General features: G+C 41.0%; 1 protein-coding gene across 1 annotated transcript; it reads right to left on the reverse strand.

The window, feature by feature from the left end:
- Window positions 1-952: 952 nt before the first annotated feature.
- LOC125531250 (dol-P-Man:Man(7)GlcNAc(2)-PP-Dol alpha-1,6-mannosyltransferase) lies at window positions 953-8,745 on the reverse strand. The gene is made up of 20 exons (XM_048695658.1): window positions 8,589-8,745; window positions 8,377-8,462; window positions 7,926-7,967; window positions 7,759-7,804; window positions 7,455-7,541; window positions 7,285-7,340; window positions 6,183-6,300; window positions 6,025-6,083; window positions 5,627-5,698; window positions 4,987-5,050; window positions 4,790-4,893; window positions 4,310-4,381; window positions 3,896-3,982; window positions 3,738-3,805; window positions 3,201-3,269; window positions 2,956-3,038; window positions 2,640-2,730; window positions 1,839-1,904; window positions 1,486-1,579; window positions 953-1,335 (listed from the first exon to the last, which is right to left on the reverse strand). The coding sequence occupies exons 1-20, from the start codon at window positions 8,641-8,643 to the stop codon at window positions 1,255-1,257; spliced, it is 1,500 nt and encodes a 499-aa protein (XP_048551615.1). The 5' UTR covers window positions 8,644-8,745; the 3' UTR covers window positions 953-1,254.
- Between the last annotated feature and the right edge of the window lie 1,570 nt (window positions 8,746-10,315).

Genomic DNA, 10,315 nt, shown 5'->3' on the forward strand with positions numbered 1-10,315 from the left:
CGGCCCGGCGTTGTTGGATGCAGGCACTCGAGTCCTGGCGTGGTCCTCCTCAAATGCAGCGGCAGCGCGGCCGAAGACGAGGAGAGGTCTGACCGACCGACAGTGTTGCATGGCGACTGACCCGTCAGTGGACATGCAGGCGTGCGAGCCAGGGGCAGGGGTAGCCGCGGAAGGAGGAGACACGAAGCAAAGCGATCCTCCGACCTGGACGTGGTGTCAGGATCGAGATCTACCGAGATCGCGCCTACAGACAGACAGACAGACGCTGCCCCTTGCCAGAGCACGGGCAGGCGCGCGGCAGCGTGCGACGCTCGCTCCATCGGGAACTGGCGAGCAGCAGCGTATGAGGGTGAACCAACGGCGGACCACCCCGGCGGCCCTGCCGAGCGTGCGCGGGCGGGGCGCTGGCCTGGTTTGGTGCCGCCCGGCCGGTCCAGCCCGAGCCCGTGTCAACTGTCAACTCCCGACTCGCGAGCGTGGACTTGTCCGCGAGCAATCCGCGGTTCGGCCGCACACGATTGGCGGCACATGGGGACTTTAGGCAGCGGACGTGTCATCGACTAGGAGACACACAGCACCCGCACTGATGCACCGCAGATAAAATACCTTTCCTCCCTAAAGACACCGTCACGTCGTCCCCCGTTCCTTCATTTGTCTACAGGAGAACCAGATAAGGACAGCGATGCCACAGAGGCACAGGCCAAAGCTCGTTGTACACACATAGATGGATCCTCGATTTCTCTGGCTCCGGACTGCGACGTTCTAATAGTATTTAGGGCCTGTTTGGTTCTAATAAGTCACCTGACTTATAAGTCAGGTGACTTAAAATCAGTGACTTATAAATCACGCCTGTTTGGTTACCATCTGATTTATAAGTCATCTGAGCACACCTCTCTACCTTGTTTTTTTATGTAAAGGTGATGGGACCCATGCAAAAGGGGTGACTTATAAGTTTTAAGCTGGGGTGGAGCAACTTATGACTTATAAGTTAGGATGACTTATAAGTTGAGTCCGTTTGGCAAAATAAGTCACTTTTTGCACTTTTCGACTTATAAGTTGGTGACTTATTTGGAACTAAAAAGGGCCTTAACCTTACAAACATGGCACGCCTGGGACTGTACCTTCGAGAGTATGGACTGGAAGGAGCTCTCCGCCTGGAGCTGGAGCCACGCACGATTCCGCATCCTCAACTGTTTGTACTAGTCGGTGGTCCCGCGACAGAGATCTGGGCATCGTCGCCTCGCCACGCCGCTCTCAGGGGCAGCCGGGCCAATCTAGCGACAGAATATCGGGATCCCCCAAGCTCCCATGTGCGAACACTTTCGGCACTTTCACCTGCAGCAGCAGTAGTAAATGTTGGCCCGGGTTAGCGACAGGTAATAAGAGCATAAATGCTTCGACGGGACACGGCATACGGCCGGGGGGGGAAGAGCTGTCAGGCGAGACGATGAGTGTGTGCTGAGGAAGAGACTGATGGTAGCGTACCAGGGAAAGTGGTGGGAACCGGGGTTGAATTCTGGCTCTGGAGAATCCGTCCACGCCAAACAAGCACTTGTAGCCACTAACGTAGCGGTGCTCACTGTTCGATATGTCCAGCAGAAAAGAGAGACAAAGCATCACGACGTCAGGGAGATTCTTATTAGCCAATCCCATGTAAAAAGGGGGACACGTTTTCTTTTTCTTTGGGTGATTTGCCTCTTCTCGCATATTCGAAGTGCACCCCATGAGTTTCCAAGGACCACTTAGCGGTCGTTCATGCGATTTTTAGTTTCCATTTCGAACAAGAGGATTATAAAAAAAAAGCGAGCAGATTGAAGAAACAAACTACTTGTACTCACTTCAGTAGATAGGTGAAATTTCTGTTCTGATATTCTTCAATGGAAATGTCCTCCTCCTTCGAGTATCTGACATTGAGCAAAACGTGCGTCCAGATACAAGCGCAAGAATTCAGATGTAAAACAATGGAAGCTCACTAACGGTGTAAGCAAAGTTAACAAAAATCAGAACGACGCACAGCATCAATCTTTGTGCAATGTGAGAATAGAACTAGCGTTAATCAACTGATGGGGTGATGATTTCTACATTGTTCTCCGGTGGCACTTAGTCCATACAGATACAGTGGGACAGATACACTAGCAATTCTTGTGTTATGTGCAGGGATATAGGATTAGGTAACACTCAAATAGATATGGAGTATTATTCAAATATGCAGGTGAGTTATGTAGAAAGGGACAAGATTAGAGTTAGAGACCAGATTGGTATCGTTTAAGTTACTATATTTAAAGGGTCATATGTAACTTCTTGTCTGTGTACGGCACTTTATGTGCCACATAGTTAGAACATGATTATAAACTCTTCTCGAAAGAAGAACATGATTATAACTGGAGTCCAGCTAGGATCCAGCCAGATGCCAAGAATGTACATAAAGGACTATTGGCACAAAGCATCAGAGCATACAAGGTAATATAGCACGTGATGTAGTATATATGGTGGCACTCATAAGTATATACTTTGCTAAAAGAAGTGAAAGAGTAGTTGGTAAAAGAGAACCATTTTTATGTCAACCAGGGAATAGCAAAGAGAGATGCATTATTCAACATTCCACAATAAATTTTGTGCTTTTGTAGGTAGTAACGTACCTCCAAGGGTATTCATTTTCGCAGAAACGAGAAACCCCACTCATCGCGGTTAAGACATCAATGTGGACCATTTTTTCCTTCATAGAAGAATCTGGCAGAAGAGAAACACGAAGTTGAGTAGAAACTGGTGTCAATAAAGGTCACCAATTGTCAATGCACCCATGCTAAAATAGTACACAATATTAGATAGCTGCTCCTTTTGTCATTTGGTGCTTGTGATTCAGAGTAAAGTACAGGTAATCTATGTTTGTAGTTTCTGCATATATAACAGAATGATGACAGAACATATATTATAAAAGAATTTGGTAGAGCTCACCTGCTACATGTAGAGCCTTTAGAGCATGCCCACCAGGATAATTGCTGTAGGAGGCCATGAAACTCACAGCAGAGTATCCAAGGCTAAAAGATTTATATGTTAGTTTTCAGTAATATATACTCCCTCCGTCCCATAATATAAGAGAGTTTTTAAAACTAGTGTAGTGTCAAAAACGCTCTTATATTATGGGATGGAGGGAGTACTATGTTGCTTCAAATGTCAACATGTTACAATCATTAGTCTACCTGACAAGAAAGGCACCAAGCATGAGAACATAAAGGAAATTCCAACCACTTTTCTTTCTGTTATTATATCTGAAAAAAATTGGAAGAAAAACATAAAATGACCACAAAAACACAAAACCAAGAATATAAGAAGGAACGACATAATATGAAGGATGACAAAAGGCAGGTATACAAAGGAAGCAATCGTTGCTATCATGCATTTGTCACACTGCTAAGGATGGCCATAGTGGGAGTAACTTAGCTAGTAACATAATACACCCCAAGGCAAGTTTGCTTATGTGGCAGGTAGTTAATGAGGAGAGATGTGTTGGTAACATAATACGTTACCATCACATAGCAGTTCCCAAGACAACATGAGTCTACAAGCTAATAAATACAACCACCTATGACACTACCTCTATGATATTCCCCAGTCCCCACTATGAAGATAGTAACATAGACTAGTGTCATGCATGACACTAGTGTAAGTTTACTCCCCCACTATGACTAGCCTAAGACTGTAGGAAGTAGATAACATAGTAGAATGGTTATGCTCACAATCTGCTTGCGGCCAGAGAAGCAGACACATTAAGCATGGGAACTGCAGCAATTATGAAACGAAGCTCCTGAAATATAAACAGAGGCGATTACATGCAAGATTAGCTTAATGTTCTACAGACATAAAAATAAAAATAGATCCAGACATTAAGAATTACCTTATGTGGAAGTTTCGAATAGAGTACAACAAATAAAGTGACTGGAAGAACGTATGGCACTATCCTCCTATCAAGAAGAGCACCAACCTGGTATCAAAAAGGAAGGCCCGACGAGATAAATTGCCTATTTTTTAGCATCACTATAATAACAATAATGCCTTAGCTACTCACTCAAAAAACTTACATCACATGAAAATCATTAGCTGATTCAAATAAATGGTATACTTTACACATAAAAGTCCATGTAGAAGTGGCAAGTTAATTAACTTTTTTAGAGGTAACAAGTTAATTAACTATGACAATGTTGGTCTAACTGGAATTTAATTGTTATACATACTACTGTACAAACATGATGAAATGGACACAAAATAAACCAGTCGGTCAAATGTATTTTTTGTAGCCAAGCTATCTTACCAAGCAAAGAGGATAGGCTACAAGCATGGAGCGTGGAAGTGCTGAGGTGAAGTACCAATGGATCGAATGTGTCTGAGTAATATAATAGTTATGGAGAACAGAGGTAGGTCTTTCACAAATCACAACAGTGTTATTTGGATATTACAGAGGTCCTCCTATTCGAATCAAGAAACAAGAGGATAACTCTTGAAATCCAACAAATATGTGTATGCTTCCTCCTTTTGTGCACATGCATACATAGGTAAAATGGAAGGTTCTGTGCACATCCAAAGTTTCCACAAAGTTAACGAAAAAGGACAACAAACTTGAATAACTGAGAGGGAAAGAAAGGCATTTCTGGTTCATAAGACAAAAAAGGATGGTATGTCCCAAAGTGCACTGCAAAGTATTAGCGAACATTACTGTATAGAGACATTCTCAACATTTTTTTTCTATCAAAAAATAAACTGCAGTTTCACAAAAACAAAGCATAAAGGATACACCCCATTCTGAACTTCGGTTCAGAACTGAATTAAACCAGAAAACTTCAAATTCTGGCCACAGGATTCTCTGCCACATTATCGAGTCAACTAGTACCGTGAAACCTGAAAGAGGTTATCCAAAGGGAGTCAAGGTTTCATACACAACATTCACGTAAAAATTAGTGTCAAAACTCAGTGCAGTATAGAGAACCATACCAATGCATAAAAGAGCAGTGCTTATGCAACATTTTACGGCTTCCATTAGAGAAAAAGACCTGCTCTGTCATGGCATTGTCAAATTCAAATCTTAGTGTACCTCAGTCCGCAGCTCTAACTTCACAAACAATTAGTATATAGCAATAATATGTACATTATCCAAATGCAAATAAATAAATAAGAGCAAGACTATGAAAGGTTATTATAGCTTTCAAAGAGTATGTTTCATAGTAGTCTATTGCGCCACACCTCAAACCTCACATGTTATCATCCTTGACACAAGTTTAACTAATTCACTACAGAAGCACAAAAGTTGATGTGATAAAACATCAACTGAACTGAACCTTGCAGCAATATGTCTGCATGAGATAAGTTACTTGGAACTCAAGTCAAACAAGCAATCAAGTAGTGCATAGTTTAAAAACTGGCACTGCACAAAACTAGTACTCCCTCCGTCCCAAAATTCTTGTCTTAAATTTGTCTAGATAAGGATGTATCTAATACTAAAACGTGACTTGATTCATCCGTATTTAGTCAAATATAAGACAAGAATTTTGGGACGGAGGGAGTATAACAGAAAGAGATAAAATTGGCATGCAAGTGTTCAAAGGAAATAGAGTCTGATAAGCCAGACACTCACCAGCAAAAGTGCAACCCCTATCGTACCAAGAAGTAGAATCATATCACATCTAAAAACAACAGCTGCAATAATCTGCATGTAAAATGGAAAATTACACACAGTTTGATAGAAGTGCAACATATGCTGCTGGTCTTGAAGTGGAGAAATAATTTTATTTAGTAATATAACAGCAGGTTTTATTGAACCCAGAGTAAGAACTAAGAATTACTATATCACAATGTCCAGAAGTCCATTCACTGCATTTAATATTTTCATGCACAGTAGGTAAATTTCGAGATGTCATTGTATATGATTAAGTGGTAATGAACAATTTATTCCTGTAATCTGTAAATAAATGTTAAAACAGCGCATAGATAACAACGAATGAAGCTAAGGTGATGGCGCCAAAGAAGGCATACCAGTGCCTGTAATGTGCGTAGGTAATTTCCCTTGAACCAGAAAGAGTATGCCAAGTTGACTGCATGACAGAGAGCACATATGAGTTATGAATACTACAATCTCCTAAGTAGATAAATGGTATTGTGATATTAAGAAACAGTAACAGTAGTGTTCCCACCTAAAGCTAATGCTAAGATATTTGGAAGAGGCCGGGTTGAGTAGAACAAAGCATGAAACTGGATAGCAGTTAGTAACACAAAGAATGCTTCAACATGGCGACCAAACTTTCTTTTGACCTGCTTGTCAGAAACAAATCAAGTAAATCATGATATTGCCAAGGTCAGGGCAATAGCTCATGCTCATTGTTATACAACAGAAATCCAATGGAGAGTTACTCGAGATGGACACAGAACAGTCGAGGAAAAGAAATACAGGCCAAAGAGACATCGTGGATACAATGATTCATGACGTTACTTAGCACTTTGAAGTTTCTGCAGAAATCTCGGACGGCAACTAAGTTCTGTTTTGTATGGTTGAAAGAAACTTACTCTGTGAAATTTGAGCTGGTTCAGAAGTACAGTTTGAAAATCTATCTGCTCAAACCAAGCAAGAAAAGCTAGGATTTCAATCAAAACCAGCATACTGAGGACATATGCTCGATTTACAAAAAGAGAATCATGCACTTTAGGTATTCTTCCACTAAAGTGAGTCGTTAAATTTGGACCATGGTATTAACTATTAAGTATCTACTGCAGTGTCATCCAAATTTGACAAGTGGTTATGAGGTCTGCCATATTGCCGGCAGCCTAAGTCTCGCCATGCTCATGGAAAAGATCTAGATCCAATGCTGGCTGCAGAGTCCCAGGACTAAGAATATTTTCCTTGCCCACTATGTCAAGGCTTAAGGAGTTAAAAGGTAAGTTCAGAAAGAAAAGTTTGATTAGGAAAGGACAAAACGAATTAGTAGATCGATTCAATCTTTAATTGTAACCACTTTGGTGGCTCGAATATAATTGCAACCATTTTATACACCCAAAGAACCAAGATTCTCTTCCCCATTTATATCATCTCCGTGCTTTCTCGCAACACCATAAGCAAAAATCATTTTCCAATTTTGGTTCCTTTCCCGGTGAGTTGGCTTGACAGTTCAAAGGAAAACATATTGACGGATTAATTGTTATTCACTTTCAGGGGCACCAATGGTAAATGTGAACATCGACCAAAAAACTCAAATTGATGAAATTCAGTGGGACAGAAGGAGAAATGAAAAGAGAAAATACCTCAACTCGGAAAAGTCTCAAAGTCGTCAGGTTGACACAGCCCAATACTAATCGAACTATAAGGCAAACAGAAAAAACATCAGTCTGTCAAATCTATGTTAACTAGTAAGTCATAACCAAACAACATAAACTTGAAGCATGTTTTAAGCTCATGATAAATTGATAATTACCTGCTAGAAGACTATAAATCTTTGGAAATTGAAATACACGCATTATGAGAACCGCAGGCAATGAGAGAATAGCTATTACCAATGCTCCTGAAAAACAGACAGCACATCATATTAATGTATCGTGCTTCTTTGTCGACACAAGTATAAACGGTAAATCGTGTTTACTCGTTTACTTCTATCTAGGCTTGATCAATTACTTCTCAGTTCTCACGGGCTAGGCTTGAACCAGGCATCAGTTGGTTGTTTATAAGGATACTGCATCATGCTGTGCAAATCAAGGATTTCATGGCCGCTTGATTATTACCTATAAATGTCCGAGGAACAACGCCAGGAAACTCCAAATGGTCATACTGCAGCAAATTGGAGAGAAACAAAATATTACATAAATTGACAAACAAACATCTAAATGTAATTAACTAACAACATCATTTAGAAAAGGGAAACTGGAGGGAAATTAGCAGCTAAAGTTACCTTGTCGATGTGATGATTGTGGTACAGAATATCATGCATGGCCTAGAGAATAAATGACTCAACCGTTAGCTGAAGCAGTTGGAACTACTGACAGTACAAGTGCAAGCATAAGAAATACAGTTAATTAAAACTTAACCAATTGAACGGAGAAATCCAAGACTTAACTAATATCAAAATTGATATTGAGAAAGGAAAGCTCGTTCGATTTCACTGTATGATGAAAATTACTGAATGAAACGGATTCTGAACAGCAAAATGCCTGCAAATTAACTACCACGCCTAAGGGGAAAGTTGTCCAGATATAAACTCATAGGCGTTCCTACATACAGGAGCGTAGATGAAACCCAAATTATCATGAGGAAACACCCTTCACATCATGTAAATTGCACATCTGACACTACAAGCTGGGCAGTTTGAACTATTCAAGCAGAGGGGAAGCACAAACACGAACCTGCACATTGAAGCTCTCCTCCACCTTGGTGTAAGGCACCATGACGGCGTAGAACGCGGCGATCGATCCCAGCATCAGGTCCCACCCTGCAAGCGAGCTCCCGACGCATCAGATCCCCAAAGTCCTCCACAGCAGCAGAACCCTAAGTTCTAGAAGCTTCGCGAGCCAGAAAGCAAGCAAGGGACGGAGAGCGCCGAAGCGAAGCGACTCACCGTACTCCCTCAGTAGCCTCGCCGCCGGCGTAGGGCCGGGCGGCGGTGGAGCCATCTCGGTGGCCGGCGAGTGGGTTCGTGCCTTTGGTGTTCCGGTCGAGCCAAGCCGCTTCGCCGGTCCGGGACTTCGGGTTAATTTTTTTAGGAAAGGTTAATCTTTTTCTTTGAGTATAAGAGGATTTCGGGCTAATTAGTGGCTGTGGCTGGTAAAATGCGAACGGCCCAGTAAACGCGAACGGCCCAGGAAAGTCATGGCACTGGGCTGGTATAGTTTTGATTTTAAATAACGAGGGCAGCAGATCGCCCACGCAGGGGCAATGTGGACCGGTCCAATAACTCGCTCGCAAACCGGCTGTCGAAAAATAATGGGGTCGATTTTTTCGTATTAAAACAAATATAAAAAAGCATTGAAAAATCATGAAATTTAACAAAGTTCATGGTTTAAAACAAATCTTGATTTTTTAGAAAATGTTCATGTATTTTAAAAGTGTTAAAATCCATGTATTTTTAAAATGTTTGCGTATTTTGAAAAAAATCATGTATTTTAGAATGTTCGCATATTTTTCAAAATACATGTAGTAAAAATGTTTGTTTCTATAAAAAATGAAGACAAAAAGAAAAGGATAGTAGAAACAGCAGGTTGGGATGCAAACACTATGAAAAAGGTTGGCCCACAAAGCACAGTTGTGAATGAGAAAAAGGTGTTACGAATACATGGACACGAGAACGAAAAAATCCAAATAATTTCTAGAAAATTTATTCATTTCAAGTATACTGTTAAATCATCTTAACTCATGACACCATTACCAGAATCCCAAGGACACCATTGCCAGAAGAACTGATGTAGCATTGGGAACATGAGATCTTTTTGTTATGAAAAAAGATTTTATTGCAGACTCGACGAGTTGTTCTCTTCAGAAACCATGCGAGTAACAAAAATCATAGCAAGAAAATTGTTTTTTCTGGGGTTTAAAAGGAAAGGGGCGGCCTGAAGGAAATATGCCCTAGAGGCAATAATAAAGTTATTATTTATTTTCTTATATCATGATAAATGTTTATTATTCATGCTAGAATTGTATTAACCGGAAACATAATACATGTGTGAATACATAGACAAACAGAGTGTCACTAGTATGCCTCTACTTGACTAGCTCGTTAATCGAAGATGGTTATGTTTCCTAACCATGAACAAAAGAGTTGTTATTTGATTAACGGGATCACATCATTAGAAGAATGATGTGATTGACATGACCCATTCTATTAGCTTAGCACCCGATCGTTTAGTATGTTGCTATTGCTTTCTTCATGACTTATACATGTTCCTACGATTATGAGATTACGCAACTCCCGTTTGCCGGAGAAATACTTTGTGTGCTACCAAACGTCACAACGTAACTAGGTGATTATAAAGGAGCTCTACAGGTGTCTCCAAAGGTAAATGTTGGGTTGGCGTATTTCGAGATTAGGATTTGTCACTCCGATTGTCGGAGAGGTATCTCTGGGCCCTCTCGGTAATGCACATCACATAAGCCTTGCAAGCATTGCAACTAATGAGTTAGTTGCGAGATGATGTATTACGAAACGAGTAAAGAGACTTGCCGGTAACGAGATTGAACTAGGGATTAAGATACCGATGATCGAATCTCGGGCAAGTAACATACCGATGACAAAGGGAACAACGTATGTTGTTATGCGGTCTGACCGATAAAGATCTTCATAGAATATGT

The sequence above is a fragment of the Triticum urartu genome, unplaced genomic scaffold (assembly GCF_003073215.2).
Source record: "Triticum urartu cultivar G1812 unplaced genomic scaffold, Tu2.1 TuUngrouped_contig_6909, whole genome shotgun sequence".
In the NCBI taxonomy this organism is placed as follows: domain Eukaryota; kingdom Viridiplantae; phylum Streptophyta; class Magnoliopsida; order Poales; family Poaceae; genus Triticum; species Triticum urartu.

Excerpts from the sequence above, each read along its gene's own strand:
- LOC125531250 (XM_048695658.1), bottom strand. The coding sequence starts at position 8,643 with ATGGCTCCACCGCCGCCCGGCCCTACGCCGGCGGCGAGGCTACTGAGG. Across the intron at positions 3,039-3,200 it reads CTTGGTGCCTTTCTTGTCAG|CCTTGGATACTCTGCTGTGA; the intron begins GTAGACTAATGA and ends TAAATCTTTTAG. Across the intron at positions 1,905-2,639 it reads GAAAATGAATACCCTTGGAG|ATACTCGAAGGAGGAGGACA; the intron begins GTACGTTACTAC and ends GCTCAATGTCAG.